Source organism: Silurus aristotelis, assembly GCF_946808225.1.
Source record: "Silurus aristotelis genome assembly, chromosome: 23".
Lineage (NCBI taxonomy): Eukaryota > Metazoa > Chordata > Actinopteri > Siluriformes > Siluridae > Silurus > Silurus aristotelis.
In genome coordinates, this window is record NC_139596.1 from 2,420,280 (window position 1) to 2,443,526 (window position 23,247).

General features: G+C 39.2%; 1 protein-coding gene across 2 annotated transcripts; it reads right to left on the minus strand.

The window, feature by feature from the left end:
- Window positions 1-481: 481 nt before the first annotated feature.
- Window positions 482-23,247, minus strand: loxl2b (lysyl oxidase-like 2b). 2 transcript variants are annotated; one of them, XM_083526373.1, is made up of 14 exons: window positions 23,129-23,247; window positions 20,143-20,505; window positions 19,791-19,966; window positions 10,435-10,646; window positions 7,849-8,059; window positions 6,459-6,639; window positions 6,211-6,368; window positions 5,889-6,056; window positions 4,815-4,980; window positions 4,479-4,719; window positions 3,698-3,813; window positions 3,272-3,408; window positions 2,392-2,503; window positions 482-2,094 (listed from the first exon to the last, which is right to left on the minus strand). In XM_083526373.1, the coding sequence occupies exons 2-14, from the start codon at window positions 20,489-20,491 to the stop codon at window positions 2,024-2,026; spliced, it is 2,298 nt and encodes a 765-aa protein (XP_083382499.1). In that variant the 5' UTR covers window positions 20,492-20,505; window positions 23,129-23,247; the 3' UTR covers window positions 482-2,023. The 2 variants fall into 2 exon arrangements, with proteins under 2 accessions (XP_083382499.1, XP_083382498.1); XM_083526372.1 differs by having other exon boundaries at window positions 6,459-6,642.

Below are 23,247 nucleotides of genomic sequence, written 5' to 3' on the forward strand. Positions count from 1 at the left end.
TAACCTCCATTATTCTTGGAAGATCTCCAAGATTTTGGAGTGTGCTCGTCGAGATTTGTGCTTATTTGGCCACAAAGGTGTTAGTAAAGCCTACTGACCTACCGATTTGGTGAGGTGAGAAGGCCTGGGGTGCAGTCAGCAGTCCAATTCATCTCAGAGATGTTCAATATGGTTGAGGTCAGAGATCCATTGGAGGGTACTCAAGATCTTCCACAACCTTCCAACCCATGTAAAGCACAGGGACTTTGTCATGCTTAAACAGTCTCATAGTTCAAGTAAAAGGAACATTATATTTTCACATCTATAGATGTTTTAATCAATTGTGTGTCGCCAGCTTTTTTTTAGGAGTTTAGGGAAGAATCCTGTTATGACTGTGATTGTCAGGTGTTTCCAATACTGTTGTTATGGAATAGTTCTCCTTTATTTTGGTAACAGCGGCCTCTTGTGGACGAAGTACAAAAACACCACTCAAAAACATCTCTTGTTTTCCTGAATGCTTACATTTATTAACTGCTAAACAACATTACAAATGCACAGTATGGGATTTTTAAACAATTTCAAACGTTCCGTTCAAGTAAGCATAATGTCACGACAACACGTACCCTCTAAAAAACAGAGGGTAGATCTCCGATAGCACCACTAATTCAGGAAAAAGAAAAACAAAAAAACAACAAAATATAAAGACATCTTTCACCAAATAAAATCAATGAGCTACATACAGTTGTTAGCTAATCCCTGAAATAAGTTACTAACTGAAGCTAGGACTGGAGTAAAATTGTAATTCTATGAACTTAAATAAAACCAGCATGAGACCTTCAGTGGAATAATAAAAAAAAAGGGTTCATATTAGAACTTTAAAGGTATTTAAAAAAAAAAAAAAAAAAGGAATCGGGCAAAACGCTAAACTATATAGCAAAAGGTGACTATAAATATATTTTTTGAATGTGTCAATGTTCATTAAAATGCTTCAGGGGAGATTTATTTACCTTTTCTTAGACCATACCTGAAATGATGTGTTTTTGAGCTTCTAATCTTTTAATATTTGTAAAATTGTACAGATAGCTAGCAAATTGTTGTCACTTAGCCTGCTCTGTGCAGTATTTCTTACTAGTATTCTGCCAATATACTAGTTGTTCAATGCACTAATATACACAATGTTATTTCTCTGATAGCTAGCTAGCAAGAAATGTTAAGCTAGCACTCTAGATGACTAGCATCAGTCAATAGCTAATCTGCTGCTTGTACATCATAAGAAATTCAAAACTTTTAAAAGAAAAATCAAGATTGTCCATTTGTTATTTTGACTGCCCTGATTTTTGCCCTATCTTTTATTCAATAGCGCAACATTTCTTGGTACCGAGAGCTCTGGGAATGAAGTGTCATTGTTGTCACTAATGGTTTCTGTTTTATTTCTCCAGAGAACTGCAGCTGTACGACATAAACTCACGAAATATTTGTTACTGAAATGATGTAAAGGCAGCTAATCCTATTCCCAAATCTGGACCCAAGTCCTTTTGTCTCCTTTGTTTGTTATGGCTATAAAAAAATGCATAAAAAAAAAAATAAGTTGAATCACCAACATCAATTGGCTGATGGAGGCGTTTGTGTTTTTTATTACCTCAAGCCACCTTGACACACTTTGAGATTCATTGTGTTGGGGTTGTTTTAACACACGGTTTTATTTCTGGATGTCCGGAGCTGGTAGTGTTGGAGATTTGCTTTGTACCAATAATCAGTTAAACAAAGAGTACCACAATATTAAGAGAAAGATCCATGAGATCATATAAAAGATTAATCATTATCACGATCATGTGATTATCATCATTACATGCCCAAAATTTTGTTGTGTTTTTTCTTATATAGGTGTTTTTTTTTTTTTTGGTGTAATCAGGGGTTTGGGGGTGTATGGTATGATTCATCCCAACAGAATCGCATGGATTGTCGCATGTCAGAGTCGCATGTATTTAGCACCGAGTATTCAGGGTAACGTAGTGGTCCAACCTCCCGTTGTGTCGTTCGTCTTTTACCTGTGGGTCACCTGGTTGTTCAAAAGGCCGGGAAACAGCTCTTCTGTTTCGCCGCTCACTGAGCCACCTGCCAAAAAAGAAAAGAGACTTTCCTGAAGACTTTCTTGTGGTGAAAGTTAAAGCTTTACCTTGAAACAACACTTCTGGAGACTCCTTCCAAAAAATAATTGCAAAAATTGTAAATCAATGCTTATACACAATTTTTTCAGGTAGACTCTTTATTTGAGAAGACCATAGAAGTGGAAGAAATCAACACCTGTACATATGTATGTATGCAGGTATATATGTATGTAAGTATGTGTTAATACTAAATGAACCCAGATAAACTGCACGTTTTTAATCGTCATGAATTGAATGATCTCACCTATATGGCAGTTGTACATCCATATGCGGTGGCCGTCGTAACGAGTCCTGCATTTCACAATGTTGTTGGTGTAATCAGACTCGGCCACCTCGTAGTTGGGGTTGATGACGATCTGTGAAATACAAACAAAGATTAGGCTCTGAGATTGAAGCAGAAATTCGGTTCTTCCCCAAATTGTTACCACAAAGCTGGAGGTAGAGACAAGATCTGATGTGTGAATGCGGGTGTTTTTTTGTTTTTTTTCCATAAGATATCGTTTCAGCTGATGTTCTTCTTCTTCCGGCTTCTCCCATTAGGGGTCGCCATAGCGGATCATCCGTCTCCATAACCCCCTGTCCTCTACATCTGCGTCTTTCAACCCAACTACCTGCATGTCTTCTCTCACCACATCCATAAACCTCCTCCTTGGTCTTCCTCTTTTCCTCCTTCCTGGTGGCTCCATCCTCAGCATTCTTCTAGCGATATACCCCATGTCCCTCCTCTGCACATGTCCAAACCATCTCAATCTCGCCTCCCTCACCTTGTCTCCAAAACATCCTACATGCTCTGTCGCTCTAATAAACCCATTTCTAATCCTGTCCATCCTCGTCACTCCCAACAAAAACCTCAACATCGTTTCAGCTGATGTTCTATGTTCTAAAAAAGTTCCTTGTTTACGTCCATGTTCATCATTTACACAGAAAGTCAAACTCAAAAGTAAAAAACAGAGAAGGCTGTTGCATGCTGCATTTTACATTTATGGACCCCCATCAACTTATCAAGAACGCATGTTATGTCGATTTATCATAAGAAGAAAGTGAACTACCACTAGTACTATTTCACTTTCCTATTATTATGATAAGTTGAAAAAAATCTAATCTAAACACAAGACCTCTCTCACCTGGAACATATAATCTCCTGGCTTGACGTCGGTGATGTCCACCCACTGGCAATCGATGTCATGTCTGTAGGTGTCCCAGCACCCTACTGTGATGCCCTGCTCACCAAAGTTGGCACATTCGTATTTCTTTTCAATGCCTGGTTAAAAGATAAAGACTTTATACAGCCTGCACACACACACACACACACACACACACACACACACACACACACACACACACACACACACACACACACACACTGCCACCCCTATCCTTTCTGGTAGGTCACATGACCAGACAATAATGATGATCTTTTGACATCTCAGTTCAATAAAATGTACTCAAGCAAATGTATAGAGAAATTAACCTATTGAATGTTTGATGGGAGAGATTTTTTTGCTAGAGGGAGCCATGCGTCTGTATTTTACATGTTGCATGCCACAAACCTTCATCACACTCCGAGTCTTCGAGGCAGAAGCTGGCTTTGTGTCCTTCTGCTACTTTGGAGCCGTTCAAGCTCAGCAAATCATAATACGTGAAGACCTCCATGCTGTGGTAATGTCTAAAAAACAGGGGTATCAAAAACATCCATGACGACCATCTGTGCCATCTTCTAGCATACAGAATGGTATATATAATATACTCAAGAGACATAAACCAATCATTGGCATCTATGGATACTAGAGGTTGACCGATTTTTCCGACACAGATAGCTAAGTTGGATCGTACTTGTCGATAACCGATTAATCAACCGCTAATTTTTAATATGGATACTGGATAATAATTACAAAAACATACAATTCCTCCATGTAAAATAGTACTAAACCTTATTACAAAAAAGTACAGAATCGTGAAAATGTGCTAATGGAAATAAATATAAAAATATGAATGAATAAAATATAATCAGATAATGAATAAATGATAAATAACAAATATAATATAGAGCTCTCCATGCACCGTGCTGTCTCACATGTAAAAACAAGCATGTAGGTTCAGTGTTTCGCCTCTAGAGGCCGCTCTTGTAATAACAGTGGGAAAAAAATCGGTTTTGCCCATAAACGATTAATCGGTCGACCTCTATTCCTTCTGATTGCGTTACGCTACCATTTAATCAATGAAGGGAATCAATGTGCTTTTCTTTAGGTGTGTTTTTTGACTTCTTGATAACTGGACAATCAGTGCAAGATACAGACTTCAGGACCAGGTAGTGAAACATGATTGGCTGACCTGTGACAGTCGTGCCAGACCCACGTTTCCCTACTGGCTTTGGGTTTGAAGTCAGATTGGCCGTTGTTGTGGATCTGGGAAGAAAAGCGCAGCAGGCGTCGGTATGAGTTGGCCGGAGTGGAGCTGGACGTAGAGGCCAGGCAGTTCTCCTCGTACGCACACTGCAGCATGAACATGGGCCTGTCCTCGATATACGTCGTCTGCTCCACCACCTGCGGGTTCAGCACCAGGTCCGGCGCAGCTGCACCGAGAGGGAGTGTGCAGATGGAGAAGTCGTTACAAATACACGTAATCATAGGGTGTAGCATAGCAATGCATCATGGGTGACGATCTTACTCTCTGAGCAGGTGACCCCGGCAGAGTATCGCGCCCCTCCTCTGGGGCAGTTCACGTGCTCTCCGTGATGCAGACAGTGAGACAGGGACATCTCAGTACCCGCACAGCGTACACCACTCATCACTACACCGTCAGCACTCACTAACCCGGGCCAGTGCCACGTTTCCTACACACACACACACACACACACACACACACAAAACTTACTAAAATAATAACCTTCATCATTTGATACACACTGTATTTTTACTGATGACAATCTTGTGAGTACAAAAATGTAGTTTATAATAAAACAATTAAGGCATTTCTTTTTCTTTTACAAGTGTAGTTAAACCACTAGAGGGAGCCATGCGCCAGTTGTGCATATATATATATATATATATATATATATATATATATATATATATATATATATATATATATATATATATATATATATATATGTCAAGTCAAGTCAAGTCAAGTTTATTTGTATAGCGCTTTTCACAACAGACATTGTCTCAAAGCAGCTTTACAGAAAACAACAGTGAAGGTGAACGGTGTGCGTTTGTCCCTGATGAGCAGCCGTGGCAACAGTGGCAAGGAAAAACTCCCTTAGATGATATGAGGAAGAAACCTTGAGAGGAACCAGACTCAAAGGGGAGTATATATATATATATACTCAGCTTTAACTACATCATACTGACTCAGCTTTAAAAGCATCTGTAATGAATTTCGGTAATTAATCGCATACCCCGATACACATATATAAATCACCCGCAGGCCTCTTTGAGCTCCAGATGTATCCAGATGTTAATATAAAAGGCGAGGGGTTGGATCGGAATTGCTAGCACTAAGCACAAGATGGCCATAACTGTCACAAATGAAATGTGGCTTTTCAATAGAGGATATGTTTGTGTCCTGCATGTGTGAGTGTGAACGTTTCATACAAAATGTTCCAACAAAGATCAGAATTGCAGTAAATGATTTCTGATCTTCCATATGGTTTGCATGTCGTTTTTTTTATTTTTTTATTACTTTCTCCAGGCTTTGGGTGTGAACCTTAAAAGTCCTCGCCGATTTGTGTTCGCATACCTGGAAGGCGTGGCTGGCGTAGCCGAGTCCGAGTTGCCTGCACACCACCATGGCCTCCATGGTGCTCCATCCTTCTCCACACACCGTGCCCCAGACCAGAGAGCCATTTCGCTCCATTAGCACCTCGACCCGCCCTTCGAACGGATTACGGCCTCCGCTCAGACGCAGCTGTGTGCGAGAAAAATGGTATCTCCTAATTATTTCGAAAGTACTACCAATTTTCAGCAAATTCTGACTGAAAGCGGTGTAGGTTGGATAATTTGCAGATATTCAGCTCCATTTCAATCAAGCATGGAAGTGCCGGGGTATGTTAAGTACTCACACGCTGCTGAAAGCCCATAGCGGGAACGTTGCAGCGGACTCCAGCGTCTTCCTCATGGTTGCATCCTTCTGAGTCCTTGTCCAAAATGAAGACACATTCGGTGACAGATTTCTCAAACCCGGTGCACTGCACCTCATTCATGTGGACTGGGCCCATTCCTGCAATGAAGAACCATGAAATGAAAAAACGAATACTGAAACCGTTCGTCAGTCAATTCAATTATAAAATGTGATTTCCTCATAGCCAACCTTGACCCAGTTGACCTCCTGACAGCGCCTCCTTCGCCGTTCCAAAGCCGAGCTCTCGACACACCACCGTCGCAGCCACCAGGTTCCACCGATCGTCGCAAATGGTGCCCCACTCGCCATTTTTCAGCACCTCAACCCGACCCTCACCGACGACAGCACCCCCTTTCAGACGCACCAACGGCTGCTGAAATACAGAACGAATCAAATCAAGTCCCGAAACAATCTTGAAATGTGCTTTATCAGCACATTTCTACTGAATAATCACGTTAAAAAAAATCTAAATACCATAATACATAATTCACCCAAACTGTCTTTGCCTGTTCTGTCTCCAGGAAGTTACAGCTCTACCTCTGCCATGTTAATCTGTATTCTATGTGTCTCTTAGGACATGCCTCGGTCTCCATAGTGTTGTGATTCGTCATATTCACGTAGCAGCAGTGAGAAACAGTTTAGTGAGAAGAAATCAATCTACATATCAAATATTGGTCACAAATTATTGGTTGTTTTATAAACAATAAAAATATATCGCATCTACTAATAAATGTAAAAAACATTACTAAAATATGTTCAAATCAATAAATCGCGATACAAATGCCAACTTGTGTCTGACACTTTTTAAATCAATGCATCACATCTTTAAACTTTATGCTTTTATAACTTATTATCTGACCATCCCTACTTGGGATGCACAGTAGATCCAGAGGGGGTGCTAGAGAGGTGGAACTTCAATTAGTTATTTATTTCTGTACATTTCAACGGATTTGACGTATTCATTTAAATTCATTTCAGGGTGATATTCGATAAATATTAGAGGGTCAGAAATATCTATATGACTAATATTATTGCTGTACAATCAAAAGTGATGGGTCAATAAAACACCGAAAATGCGACTGAAGTACTCCGGGGTTTGACGGGCTCCTTCCTGACATCTGCAAAGCACGCAGGTTTGGTCAATAAAAAATCATCCTTTTCGGGAAAAACTTCTGTGCGAGCAAAATTCGAGAGGGATCGAACGTCATCCCTTATATCAATGCCGGCTTAATCATAGAGGTCCGTCTTGAAATTGCAGGGTTGGGAACGGAGCCTTCGGGGCTACGAAGCTGAAATAAATGTCCATCTTAAAATACATGGAAATGATACAGTGAGGGTACGTGATGGCAGCTTTGGGGAAAAAAAAATTGTCGGTTTGTTTTTAGGAGGCTATAGAGGAGAGGGAAGGGTGAAATGTCTTAGGATAAAACATCTATGCTAATGACTCTTCCTTTTTTTTACTGCATTACCCTTAGGGGTGTCTTTAAGTCATTTTTTCATTTAACACACGTTTTAAATCCAGTAAGTTAAGACATAAACCTGAAATCGAACCATCCACTTTTTAAGATCTGAAACACACCTCATGTCTGAAGGCTTTCCTGTAGCCAGATAAGGGGGTCGGGGCGAAGGCTCTGCCTGGCACACAGCTCACTACGACCGGGATACCCTGACGACATGTGTTGTTGGTCAACATTGAACGTCCCAAGTTACAGCTTGAGAGGTGGGCTTCATTTCCTGTGCAGTTCACAGAGAAATCCCAGTACGAGGGCGGCTTCCTACGTGCAAACATTCTGGAGAGAGCAAAAATAAATAAATCCTTGTTCTTATTGAAAGAATGATTGATTTTGCCACAGACCAACCTACCAACCGCAGATCAACTACATTGAGATGTAAAGACCCAATACTATTCTCTCATTGGGACCTTTGTTGAATAATACAACTGCTTTTGTTTTCCAAGCTCAGATAATTGACTTCAGATGAAATTGTCTATTTTGGGGTTGGGAGGAAGAAAAAAAAAAAAGCGCGGGGGGGGGGGGGGGTTTGTTGATGTGACTTTGTGTGAGAATATTAGGGAGAGTCTTTGGTCATTTTTCTGGTCCAATGGATCCAGATGCATGAAACTAAGTCTGTATTGGTTAATAAACAGCATGGAATTACTAACTCAAAATTTTGTCCAAAGTGTCTACAACTACATGTACATGTCAAATTAATTCAACATGAACCTAATCCACAAAGAGAGTCTAGGTTGAAAAGATGACTAGCATGAGTGAGTTATCTCAACAAGCAAGGGAAGTGATGTAATCTCTAGGGTGCCCTTGTGAAATTATCCGGAAGCAAGAATGCATGTTTAAGTTTTTTTTCCACAGAATTGCATTGGCTTTTAGGCATTTCGGTCTAGGATTCCAGACATATTCAAGAGTTCCTCTTTATCAAGAAGTGGAGGATTCAGAAAGCTATACAATTCCTACAAGCATAGCGGGGTTTTATTTTCTTACTTTTTGTGGTCATTTGGAAGCCAGAAAGAAGCGCCAATTCCACTTATGTAATATCAGCCACGCAAAACTCCAAAGAAAACATTTCCCTTTCTTCCATTTTTACCGATTCGCTCTATCTCGGCTCTTGAAGTGTTTCAGGAGGCACGATTCCAGCCACATTTGTTTCTCGTTTAGACCCTAATCGCAGGAATGTCCTTTCGCTGGACTCCATCCAAAGCAGTCGGCATGAGAAAACACACTCGACGGGGACGTCGATTTATTTACATGCGCTGAAATCCTGGCTAAACAAGTCACTTCTCCAGGCCACTGATCATTTATTAAAAGTGACAGATGGAAAAAAAAAAGAATTCGGTTCACTGAACACAACCTTCAGCCACCAAAGTAGCAAGCAACCCTCATACAGTAGAACTCTCGTCGAAAATTGATGCTAACATCTGATCCTTAACTCCCCAACTCTCTTGAACTGTGGGGTCTTTTGTCAGCCTTTTATCATTCCTTTCTAAGATACTTAACAATTACAAGGTATTATTCTTAGCAGGGCAGGCGTCCAAACATTCATGGCTTTTCTTCAGATTGGAAAAATTGAAACGACTCTTCGGAGTTGATCTTTCCTGGAGGTTAGTAATTTGAACACACTGTCATAAAACAGTCGATATTTTCCGAAAGACCAAATGGAAAAGCAGCTTGTGTTTACTGCCATTATGAAAGAGTCTTCTGTTTCCCTCATGATTTACAGTGAAGTCAGTGGATAAATTGGTTTGTTTACTATTAATGTATTTAGGTAAATTAAGCCAACATCAATAACCAGTATTGAAAAGGAATAAAATATTAGAAATCTCCAACACCTCCATAGGGAAATGCTGTAGGAGTTGCAGGACAGTGGTAGGAATACTGTAAAAATAAATAAATAAATAAAAAATATACATAAATATGATGAAAAGATTGTCCAAAAGAGTTTAGAAAGCTTGTGGATTGATGTTAGTAACTATAGAACGGTGATCTAGACATTTAGGAACAGGGATTGGACATTGTGAAGTGAAGATGGTGAGGTTCTGGAAAATATATGATAAGATTGTGTAATGCTGACAGGGATACATGGTAATGGAGAAATTGTGGAATGATGATGGAGAGATTATCAAATGGTCATTGCAAGTTCATGAAATTGGAATGGAGAGATTGTGGAATGGTGATGGAAAAAACCTATGAAATGACAGAACCTGAATTGGTGATCGGAAGATTATGGAATGGTGTTCGAGAGATTGCGGATGGAGATATTGGGGAATGGAGATGGAGAGACTGTGGACTTGTGATAGAGAGATTGTGGAATGCGATGGGGACATAAGGAAATAATGGCAGATTCTGAAATGATGATCAGAAGATTATGAAAAGGTGATGGAGAGATTGTGGAATGCTAAGTCTGAAATGGGAATGGAATGGTCATGGAATTATGGAGATCCTTGATTAGAATGGTAATGGAAAGATTGTAGGATTGTGATAAAGAAAATTTAAAACAGTGATGGAGAAACTGAAAGAAAGATTTCAGACTGCAAATTAGTGATGGAAAGATTATAAAACAGTGATTGTGAGAGATTTTGGAATGTCGCTTCACAAGTGCAATACTGCCTCATCTGCTAGAATAGACATTTTTAGAAAAAGCAGAGCACACTGACTTGTAGACACGTGCGTTGTATTTCTTCTCAGCAGGGAAGCCGAACATGCCACAGATCACCCTGCTGTTCATGGGAGTCCACTCCTCATCACAGATCTGCTTCCATTTTCCACCATCTTTGACCTCCACGTAACCCTCAGTTACAGGGATTCGCTTCCTGTAGGAGGCCAGAATTGGCTTGATGCGTGCATCCTCCACTTGGATAGTCAAATGCTGAAACGAGACCGTGAAAACTGTTTAAATAGGCAAACACTGACCTTTTATAAGTGAAAATTAGTTTCACAAATACTCTTTTCTACAGAAGAAAAAAAAGATTCAGTGCTGTGTATTACAAGTAGAAAACTCCTGTTGCTGGCAGTTCAGTGCAGAATTTTATGATTCTTTATGCTGAAACAAGCCTCTGGCAGCAAAGCTCCTCCTCATCTAAGACAATGCCAACAATGTGAGCTTATTATAGCAGATTACATTTCATAGCAATCAACATTAGGAATGTGAGGTAATGGAGAATATGTAGGGAAGGAGGAGCGGTCTGGATTCCGATACAAACTTTACAGCTCATAAAGCTGAAATATGTTGAAATGTAATTAGAATCATGCCAGTAATATGATGTACAGAGTTACTTAGACTTAGTAGGTAAGGGCCTTGCTCAAGAGTAGAAGTTCTAGCAGCAGCATGGCTGGGATTTTACCTCAGGATTGTTCGTAACCACACGAGTTAACAAATGAACAATCACTTTACAATGTTGTTGTTTTTTTTCCTAAGTTCATTTTGGGGGAGAATTTAGCCTCTGATTCTGCACAAACTCCCATATTTTCAATTGCTAGTCAGATGTCTATCAGTGCTAACATAGCATTTGATGTTCAATGACCAAACCACACTATACAATAAAGATCACTTATCTGAAATAAGAACTGAAACAAATAGTACAATTAGAAAACCCAATACATAACAGACATGGCTAGCATTATGTTTCTTTGACATACCATATACCCAACTAGTGAAATTAGTACAGCTGGGCTGGGCTAAAACACATTTAGTAAATAAATGTTAGCAAGGCTAATAACAGTTAAGGCTAATAAAGGCTAATTATAGTTAAAACTAGCTAACAGCACTACACATAGCCAGGACAACATTGCTAGCTGCCCACTGTTGAGTAAAAAAGAAAGAAATAGGTTCTCATGAGGAACTAAGAATGAAAGCTAATGAAGCAAGCTAAAAATGTAGATAGGGAGCATCACTTACTACTCATTATGCAAAACAATTAAATTCTATTCATTATACATGCATCATTGCAAAAAGAACATATAATACTAACTGAAAAATATTGATACTAGAAATATTGAGGAGCACAAGCTAATGTTTAAATGTTGACTAGTCAGCTTAGGGGGGAAAGCAAACAAATGCTTAGTAAATGTCATTTCATAGAGCAGTTAGGATTCAAGCAAGGTGGTAAGACTGACATCTACATTTAACTAAACCACAGCACCTCACACTATAAACCTACTGCTGGAAAGCAAGTGGAACTCAAATAGAATTAGAAGAATGGAAGCTAACTTTGTTTAACCTCATGTTGGTATGAGAAGGTCACTGATTTTATCTGCAATTAGCTATGCTCAGCAAAAAAAAAAACCTTCCACAGCATGACCTCATCTTTAAGCATACACACACACACACACACACACACACACACACACACACACACACACACACACACACACACCATATACAGACCCCATCTGGAATATGTATAATGGCTTCCCTGAAGTCTTGCAAAGTTTTCTGACCACAGCAGCTGAAATGGACATGGAAATGTTACACTGTACTGAGAGAGATGGCAAACAGAAAGTTTGCAAAAATAATCTAAAAGTTTAAAGTCTAAAGCTGCCAACCGGCAGAACATGCTTCCTATTTAATAGCTCAGGATTTTACCATATGACAAATGAAAATAGATTTTTTTTACCACAGTGATGTACAGTAAGTACTAGATTCTAATTGGTCATGAGGTGTTGATTAATTTCCTATTAGCAGCAGTGGCCAGAGTGAAAAAGCTTTTATATTATACAAATGGCTTAATATGGACCCATAGACCTATAATTCATGAGTAGTTCAATGTAAATGCAAGCCAGAAACACCCAATAACCTTAATTCATGGACACCTGTGGTCAAACGGAACTTCGGGTGGCTGCACAATTATAGGTTTAAGACTGCAGTTGACCATTAGAGCCATTTATACATTTTGGTTAACCCTTGGAAGGGCTGCGATCGGCCATAAGAGGAACATCTGCAACTGATTAGCATACAGTACAATCCGCTTTAGCTTCCAGTGTGTGAGTAATGCCATGTGTAACCAGATGTCTGTGATACTGAAGAGAGTTCTAGTTAATTAGCAAACGTAGCCCAAGTTAAAAAATGTAGTTTCATTCATTTTTTACTAAGATTAGATACAATATACTGTATCTGAAAAAAGATATTTTACCTATATACCTGAAGGCTTCTCAAAATCCCAATTTTTTGTGTGGTACATAAAAAAATAAATAAAAAAAACCACTGAATCTGTGGTCATTAACTAAAGGGTCAAATATATAATATAGCATTCGTTTCAGGGCTGTGGCATACCTGTGGCATAAAGACACACACCAAAGTCTGCTTTACACTGCTGTTATCTATCTATCTATCTATCTATCTATCTATCTATCTATCTATCTATCTATCCATCCATCCATCCATCCATCCATCCATCCATCCATCCATCCATCCATCCATCCATCCATCCATCCATCCATCCATCCATCCATCCATCCATCCATCCATCCATCCATCCATCCATCCATAAAAATCTTGTGGACACCTGAATATAATATTCCCAAACATCCCATTCCACATTTAGTCCTCATTTGCTTTATACTGTAATATTATCCACTCTTCTGGGAAGATATTCCACTAGATTTTGGAGTGTTTGTGGAGATTTATGCTCATTCAGCCACAAGGGTGTAAGTAAAGTCAGGCTCTGCTGTAGGTGAGGTGAGGAGGCCTGGGGTGCAGTCAGCTCTACAGCAGGCCACTCAGGATTTTCTGCACAATTTCAGACTATGTGAAGGATATCTTCATGCTTGATTGGCTTTGAGCAAGGCCATTGTCATGCTAGAGCACGTTTTGGGTCTATTAGTTCAAGTGAAAATTTCACGCTACAGCATCCGAAGACATCCTATACAATTGAGTGCCTCAGTAACAGTTTGAGGAAGAAAGACATATTACATAGGACGGCGCAATTGCTCATGAATTATGAATGTTACATCACAGTATGCTTTTCGATTTTGAGGTAGCGCAGAGTTCTTAAATCTAATCTTAAAAACTGTAAAATGGAAATAAGGAACAAACAAACTTAATTTTTTTCCTCAGTTTCAGTATTAACAGTACCTACATACATACCAATTTATAGCATGGTTTAGGAAAACAGGACATTTTGGAACTAGGTTCCATTTAGTATTCGTATTCTAAATTCAATAAAGAGTGCAAGTTAAGACAGGAGTTATATGCGGTCAATAGGACACTCGAACGACACACCATTAAAATAAGATTGGATTACAGTTGGATTACAGCTAGCATGTGTAATAGAGTGATCATTTGTGATTGTATGTGTGTCTGTGGATTGGTTTTCATTTGAGCATGCAGTCAAAACACTACAACTTTCCAAAACAAGACAAAGCCACACACAGGTCTCAAACACTGTTTGAAATACTTTTCTGAGGTTAAAAAAAAATAAATGTGGCTAGTCTCAATCGGCTCTTATAAACACATACATCAGATATTATTTTGTTGCTCGATTTCCTGTCGTCTTTTCAGCTCACATTAAAAAAAAACATCATGTGCCTCCAGACACAAGGAGGAAAAGTCCAGGGGAAAAAAATCTTACTAAATTTCCTAAACACATGTGGCTTGTTTCCGCAGATGGAGATGTGTGTGTGCTTGCATGTGTGTGTGTGTGTGTGTGTGTGTGTGTGTGTGTGTGTGTGTGTGCATCAGGGGGATGTTCATCAGCTAGAAGATCATGTAGGAGCATGTCAGAAAGAAATAAAGCCCCCTTCAGGCTCCTTCAAAACAAGGAGAAGGAGACAGAGGCACAAGCGGTGAACCTGTTTCAATAGAGGAACGAGGGAGTAAAAAACTTTTTTTTTTAAGGTCTGATGGAACACATGTGCATGTCCAGTTGAGAGAGAGAGAGAGAAACAAGGCCGCAATAGTGGAGGGTGTCTGGTTCTTATTCTGTACTTATACTTTTATTCCTAGAAAGCAACATGATCTCCAGCAAAGTTTGTTAAACTGATGGAATTTCTTTCGCTCTTGTAGCGATGTCATGAGAAGTAGCTGTGAGAGCAAAAGTAGCAGTATAATATTGAACAAGATGCTGAAAATCCCTTTCAACAGCAAAATATTAAATTATAAATTGTCTGAATCAAAAGGTGTCAAGTTCTACGTGTAAAAGTTACAAGGAAAGTAAAAGGATTGAGTGGAGTAAAGAGACTTGTAAATCTCCAAATTGCCATGTACAAGCATACCTCTTGCAGCTTCAGACTACCCTGAAAAGTGCAAAAAAAAAGTGACTATACTGCAGAAATAATAACCCAAACTCAGTAATTGGCAAACTGCAAAAGAATCGGGAGGTGTTTAAGAGTCTGACAGTGGCATTACTAATAATTAGAATTATTATTTATTCACGGTATTTATTAAAAACTACAATCTCTACCAAAATCTGCAAAAGTATTGTTAGGTGTAAAAAAGACACAAAAAAAAGGGAGATTAAGAAAATGGGTGCAGATGAACTAACCCTAGATAAACGATTACCTGTGATAGGCCATTGGGAATAATGGTGAACAATAATTGGATATTGGGGGAATTAGAGATCAATGGATGGTCAGTGGGAGTAATGGTATTCTGTATTTTGTTATTAGGATCTGTGGTGATCAGATATTGGTTGTTGGGAGTGGTGGTACACAATCATTGGTTGCCGGGTTACAGGGTTGCAAAATTCCATTTCCATTGGAATTAACAGGAATTAATTGGGACATTACAAAATTGCAGGTTTGCCTATAACAGGTAATGTAGCTAAGAAAGGGAAAAAAAACTTCTTGGCGAGTATTCATGCAAATTACATACATATTATATAGGTTCATGTTTAAAATCCTCCTTTTGCTGTGTATAAGCTATTGCACAACAAAATTATACGAACAATTAAATCAAATTCAAAAATGCTATTTTGCATGTCAGCTTATGACCGAACTAATGTTAAAATTTATGTGTGATACAGTTCATATAAATTTCCCCAAATTTCTAATAAATTCCCATAAACTCCAGGTAAGGAATTTCAGGCACTTGGAATATTTTCAAAATTTCCCCAGATTAAATTTTCTTTCACCCCTTTGCAACACTAGTTGGGTACACGGGCTCCAACTAGCCTGCCAGGTTTCTTAGTGGTAATTGACCAAAATCTGCTCTTCCAATAGCATTGAATTGTCATGTCAAATAAACAAAAACTTGCTATGTTCTAGAGTTGTAAAAAATCCAGATGTTTCTAGGTTAATTTTTTTTATTTGCCCATTTGGGGGGCACCCATGAAGGTTTTATATACAAGTACAGGTTTCTAATAGAGAAAAGTTTCCAGGTAGAAACTTGAAGCTTGAGCCGTCCAAAGAAACGCCCAAAGAACCTTTAGGGCACCGTGAGAGTAAAGGTTTCAAGAATAGAGATATAACGAATGACAAATCAGACTGGAACGCTTTAACTGTATTTAAAGCCTGCAGATCTGGTGCCATGTTGGACCATTTGGGCCACTTATCTTATCTGGCATGTCTGGACTGTTTCAAGGTGTGAGTGAAAAGCATGTCAAGAGCAGTCTCTTGTCAGCGGAATACAGTTCTTACGTTCTTGCAGGACGTAAATATAATGAATGAGTTGTACCACATTTTGAGGAGTACAGATTTTGAATTGACCAGCAATGGTATTTAGTAATATGGCGTAGTTCGTCCCTGGGTGCTATTTCGGAATAAAGTCTGCCTTGAAAGCCGCCCAACATGTGGTACCAGTAGTATACTCATTGGCGATACACAAAATTTCTACAAGATTCTCAGGACTCCACTAAAAACAAGCTAAATTAAGTTTAACTGTATATGGCTAGGTCAAGCCTATGTAAAAAAATAAACTTAAACAACTTGTCCTCCAAGTTTCTGGCTGCGATAAAAAATATCTTAAAAAATGTTCTAAGAGATGTTACAGCAAGCGTTAACATGTAATTTATTTTCCCAGCACTAGCAAATCTTACAGACTCCTAGCAGCTGATCTCCTTTTACTTAAAACAAAAAAGTGCCGTTTTAATGGGTGGGAACATTTATGTTGGTGCAAATGGTTTACATGATTAAGAAAAACATAAGTACGCCCATATAAATCTTGGTACCACCAGAAAAACTGATTGTCAATTATAGCGTTCTGCAACAAGGTTTAGAGAGCAATTAAGGAAGACCACAATGGCGAACAAAACAATAGCGATATGGCAGTGTCAGTGTATGAGCACATGGCAAGGTTTGTAGGGCCGTAATTAAGAGGGGAAAAAACCTGCATTGTTTAAGTGGAAGAAAATGTGGAAGTGGAAAATAAAAAAGCTAGACGGGAATAAAACAAGAGTCACTAGCGGTTTCACATTTTGTAGGTTGTATTTAAGGCTTCATTAGAGCAAGCTTGAGAAGTTGCACATGTGGTTTTTGTATGTGCGAGAGAAAGAGAGAGAGAAAAAGGATGATGTCATGCTACTTAAAGAACACAACATATAGACCGGCCCCTGCTGACAGTTAATCTCCATTTGAAAACATCACTGTCATATATTGAGTCAAAGCCCAAGGGCACATATGCGCCCTTTAACCTTGGAAAGATTAAAAGTAAGGGTATGTTGTCTGTAGCTTGGTTAGTTAGTGGTATTAGGATCTGTTTGAGCACATGAGGTGAAAGAGCTGTACTGGCTATTTTATACTTTTAGACCGAGATGAAACTTCGGGATGAAGCTCACCTCACTACTATGTGGGAAATCATTAGCCGAAGAGAAAACAGACCAACAGGTCAAGGTTTCGGATATTTAATTTACAAGCTGAATCGTGGACACCAGTGAAGACCACATGATAATTATTACATTAAAGCAAGTCAGTTAGGCTGAATTGTAGCTTTAAAGTGCTCCTCATTTCCTGGCCATACATCACTGCAAACTATTTACCATAAGAAACGAGACGCAGAGCCCGCCGAGATGGCGTAATTTAGTCCAAGGCGACCTGGATTAACCTGAATCCAGGTTAGTTCATTTGTCCTCACATGTTCCTTGAAGTTTTAAAAGCACGGTGTAAAAGACGACTGCTGTGCAAAGCCAGACACACACAGCTGTGAATTCCTAGATCACCTCCAGGCCATTTCCTTTTTTTTAAATTAGCCCTCTCTGTGTAGATCCGAAACCAGACAATTTCAGTCATGTACTCAAATTCAGAGTGATGGAAAAAGGTAAAAACAAAACCTGCTCAGACTCCGAAACGCTTCATTTAATACGACTTGGGGTTACATGGGGAAGTTCGGGAACATATGAGTCATTGTTTGGAGTAGAACAACAGGATCTGCAATGATTCTCCTGCTGGAATAACACTGTCTTTAAGGATAAAACCAGGGATTTGTTTTAAACCAACTTTCTCTATAATAAGGCTGATGATTTCTGTGAGATGTGAGGGTTTCTCTGCGAATGGGATCCATTTGATTCTAAAAATTATTTGCAAACGCCTATTATGAGGTAATTTTAGTTCCTAGCTGTGGAAAATTGGGGGTAAACAATGAGAGGCAAGAAAAAAGTGGGTAGATTGTATAAACTCAGTTACGCTAGATCATTTCTGCCCAACATACCATCTGTTAGCATGGTTACTGTAATATTGTATGTTTAAAAGCATCCATATGTATTTTGACCTACATTTTAAAAGGTACCAAGATTACTTTTCATCATTAAATCTTTCACATCAGGATTATGTTCACGCTAGCCATCATTTGAGCGATCAATTAGCAATAAAACTGTTGTTAATTAACCCTAGCATCCCTTGGTGAAAAAATGCGCTAGTTAATAACCAGTAACTTAATACATATCGTTCTTTAGTTACTTGTTCTTGTACTTTTGACTCTTAAGTACTTTTACCAGAGGATTTATGCATGTTTGCTGCACAGCATAATCACAGTTAGCTAGAGAGAAAGAACACTCTGCCAAAGCCTTTTCGACTAGCTCCGCCATCCGTCTTGCAAAAAGCTTCACAACAAATGTCGCAACATTTTCACACAAACTCCAGAACATGATGCATGGCATGGGTTAGTGGTTTTGGCATCATCTAAACTCTGGAAGGAGAAAATGTTTTCACAGCGCATGGTTGAATTCACACTGGGAGAATGCTATGCATTTTATAGTATCGCTAATGAGTTCATGCTTGCTAACATGCTGGCTAATTCTTACTCATTCTGAACGATGCTAATCCCGTTTCTTTTCATTTGAAAAACATTTTGTTATTTCTGCTTCACCTCTATTACCTTGAACATCAAGTGCCAGATGGGGGAAAAAAAAAAAATACTCTGGTGCTTTTTTCTCTTTAGCTCAGCTGGCAGCCATTGAAGCAAATCTGACTAGAAGAAGTCTGAAGGCCAGATGTCTAGACACATGAAGGCGTGCACGCTTCACTTGTAATTTTTTCTTCTGGAGTAAAAACAAATAAACAATCAACCAGAATAAAAATGTTGCGTTCTGTCTGTACTTTTTTCTTTTTCTTTTTTTTTTTTTTTTTTGGCCAGTTGTAGGGACAAGCTGTGCGGAACTCAAAGCCCTAATACAAAGTCCTCTAGCGAACAGTGACAGCAACAGCAACAGCTGTGCTTCATACATGAATAACAGAATTACAGCCTAAAACTTGCCAGACTAGTGAAAAAGAAATTACATCCCAAAGAAAAAAAAAAATGGAACCGCAGTGACTGCAACTAATCGCAGGGGCCAGATAAAAAAAATTATATACCATTGCTATACTGTTGAACCCTGTTAAAAATCAGGGCTTTTGGTCAACAAAGACAGTTGGATTGTAATGCATATTTTTCTCTTAAACTTTTGTGTAAAAAAAAAAAAGTAGCACACATGGCTTCATCATTATCTCATGGTGGAAACCCAGTGGTCAATGCACTTGGCTGTGACCGAACAGTTACAGATTGAACCGGTCTCCTAAAGTTCTGCTAATGATAACAAGCCTGGGAATGCAGAGAAATTGTTGCTACATGGCTCCACAAATTTGAAAGAAACAAACACATGCTTACATCTATGTTATTGGTGACTGAATTTAGGAACCTGAATCCTGGGATCCTCTTGTCACTGCAGACAACTCCAACATCTTCTGAATGTTTGCAGTCAGACACACCGATTCCATTAGATCCGCACTGTGCCAGGGTGCTTTCCTTTCCAGTGCAATGGACATTATCAAACCAGATGCGGCCTAAAAACCCAGGGGAAATCAGTCAGAACTCCTTTACTTGTATGGTGTGCTTCAACTTTATAACATAACTACAACCAGATCAAATGTGCACACAATAATCAAAATAGTTCCAAACTAGTGACCAGTACCTTTAGTTAACCCTCATGAGTCATGAGCTATGAGCTACGACAGCGTACCTTCTCCTTTCCCGTATTTAGCCGAAGGCAACACGGAGATCGCGCTGGCGTAACCCAGCTCTCGGCACACCACTTGAGCAGCGTGGTGGTTGAAGTCATCATCGCAAACGGTCCCCCACTGGCCATCGTAATAAACCTCTACGCGTCCCTCGTTGTGCTTCCGTTTCTCTCCGGCTAAGCGTAACTGGATCCTTGGCACATCAGCAGGAATCTGCGGAGGGGTGTAGTGATCCTGCTCGGGCTCAGGGTAACCATGGGGGTAAAGCAGATATTCGTATTGTGCTTGGCACAGGCACCACATACATGCCAACAGTGGCAGACGGTACTGGAGAGACCATCGTGGTGGCATCGTGATGTCCAAGTCTGAAAATTAACAGAGCATTTAAAAAGGCACATTAGCGTAATAGAACCAAGAGGAAGGATATTAAAGGTAGGTTCAAGAACATGGGTACCAAGGAAAGAGCCAGAAGAAGTGTTTTGAAGAAGGGTTCAAGGGGAAGGGTACCAAGGAAGGGTCCAAGAGGAAAGGTACCAAGGAAAGAGCTAAGGAAAGAGTATTAAAAAGGTTTTAGAGGTTTAGAGGGTTTAGGTTTTAGAGAGGAAGGTTACCAAGGAAGGGACTAAAAGTAAGTGTACCACGGATTGGTAATAGATTTGTGGACATACTGTTACTGATAAACAACCAACAACCAACTGCAACCTGATACAAAATGGAGTTACTCTTACCACCCTGCTAGTTGATTTCTTTCCTACCTGTATAACAACATGTCCCAGCATCTTTTATTACACATATATCACAGAAACTTACCAACAAATACCATTTGTATTTTTTTATTTGTTTGATACTTTTTAGGTGTACCTGTAAAAATAAAAAGACACCTTTGCCACCATTGATACTGGAGACTCCTTCCATAAAGGTTACAATAAATGTCTTGCTACAGAAAACTTCACTATATCATGTTATAAGTTTCATACCGAATTACTATATGAGCTGCTACTATAGAACGAATAATGCAAAAAAATTTGAACAATGGCGTCAATACAAAGCTGCACTAATATCAGACCATTTGATTTAAAAAAAAAGAAATATGGTTCTTTTAAATGAAAAATGAAGCTTATTGAGTTTAAATCCCAGACCTGTCCACATTCCAATGAATGACCTGCCAGTTGCAGCAGTTTAGATTCTCTCTCATTTGCTTTGGAAAGGAAAAGTCACCTAAGATAAAAGGTCTACTCATTTGAAACACCAAAGTTAAAAAAAAACAAAACAAAAAAAACAAACACACACAAAGGAACGACAAGAATGTGCCTTTAGCATGTCAAAAAAGAAGGAAAATTTAATTAAGAATTTTTTTTAGGTGTTTCCACAGAAGAAATTGTCTCCTTTCCAAAATAAACCTCGCACACACAGTATGTCAGAGGTGATCGAATGCAACCGTAAAGTAACAACATCTTACATCTCTAAAAGTTTGTTGTCAAACATTATCCACAGTCAGGATCTTCATGCAGCCCACATGCAGATGTGGCAGGCTCAATCCCTGAGAACCCCCAAAACAATTACTCACACTTTCCATCTCTACACCGCGAGGCTTCTCTCAGGCAGAGAACAGCGTGGCACTTATTACACAAGGTTTAAAAAATTAACACGTTACAACATGGTTTGAAAAGAAAACCAGAAACCTTGCTCAGCTTTCTGCAGCTAGTGCATGGGTGAAATGTTTTTTTTTCCTGACTGAAGAAAGATACATTTCTGATGTATGTTTTGGTGCTCGCATTGAGCCATTACATCCGTAGTTATGAGTGGATAGTGCAGGCAAACGTTGACGTATCACCTCACAGAATTTCAAATATGTTCCATATTTATTAGAGAAGGAAACATCTGGGAAGGAGATTATGAGCAATGCTGAGAAATTATGGAACAATGAAAGAAAAGAGATTACCTTACTTTACTATTTAGCAGAATTTTACCAGGAAAAACAGCTAGCAATCAGGGTGAAGCATTCCATTTAGTACATTTGATGAGTCAACAAATTGTCCTCGGAATTCCAACGGAAGCCTAAAGAAGTAAGGAAACTTAGTCTAGAGTACATTTACGCATTGTCTGGAACTGTTACATTTCACACTTCGACTATATAAGCCTGGCTCATTTGCACATTTTGCCCCCAATTGCCCCTGGCCACCATGAAAGAGGATTCCAGGATCAGCATGGAGGTCAAGGGTCATAGCAGCACAAACAGTAGTGGCTTCCAGCTTACAGATCTTGGATGACTTTTCTTCTCACAGCAAATCTAACAGCCGATCCCAGCAGAGCGTATATTACCCAGCCGGATAATTAATTTCTGCGTCAACAGCTGGTTTATGCGAACAATGGTTAAACGTCATATGTTGATTATTTTAGTGGAAGGAGTCTCTTTTGCAAGCCAGTAGGATTTCCATAATGGGAAAGTCCTCGTGTCGGAGCGACGATCAGAAGGGTAATGGTTTGAAACGTCCGTAGAACAAGTTATCATTTACACTATAGCAGCTACATACAGTTGTTCCATCGGGTTCTCATATACCACCATCTTGAGACTCTACCAAAAAACATATAGCGGTTCGATTTTCGTTGGAGACTCCTTCCAAAAAATAAGAGAACAGCAAGGACTCTTATCTGGACAGCAAATCTGTCCTCATAAACCACTGGTCCTCACAAAGAGGATTGCAGAAGTACTGCTGGCAACCAAAGGGTCAATATAATGTTTCCATTTCTTACACCACTGAGACATTTCAAAGACATTACAATCTGAATATTACATTTCAGTCCTGATACTTCTCTCTTCTGGATGACATCATAGACATTAATCATCCTAGTTTAGGATGATTAAAGAACTTCTACCCCACTTTGTCTGTGCAATTGCACATCAAGAAAAACTAAGCCTGAAGAATTGAAGTCACATTTTTTTTATCGTCTCGTTGCAAATGTCGCAAATCACATTGTTGAACTTACCCTTCTGTGTCCGATGTGGCTTCAGTCTCCTCTCATCTGTTTCCCAAAAACTCCCTCAACTTTTTTGTCTGCAGTCCAGCCCGAGTCCTGGGGTTGCCAGGTTGGATCCACCTCTTGTT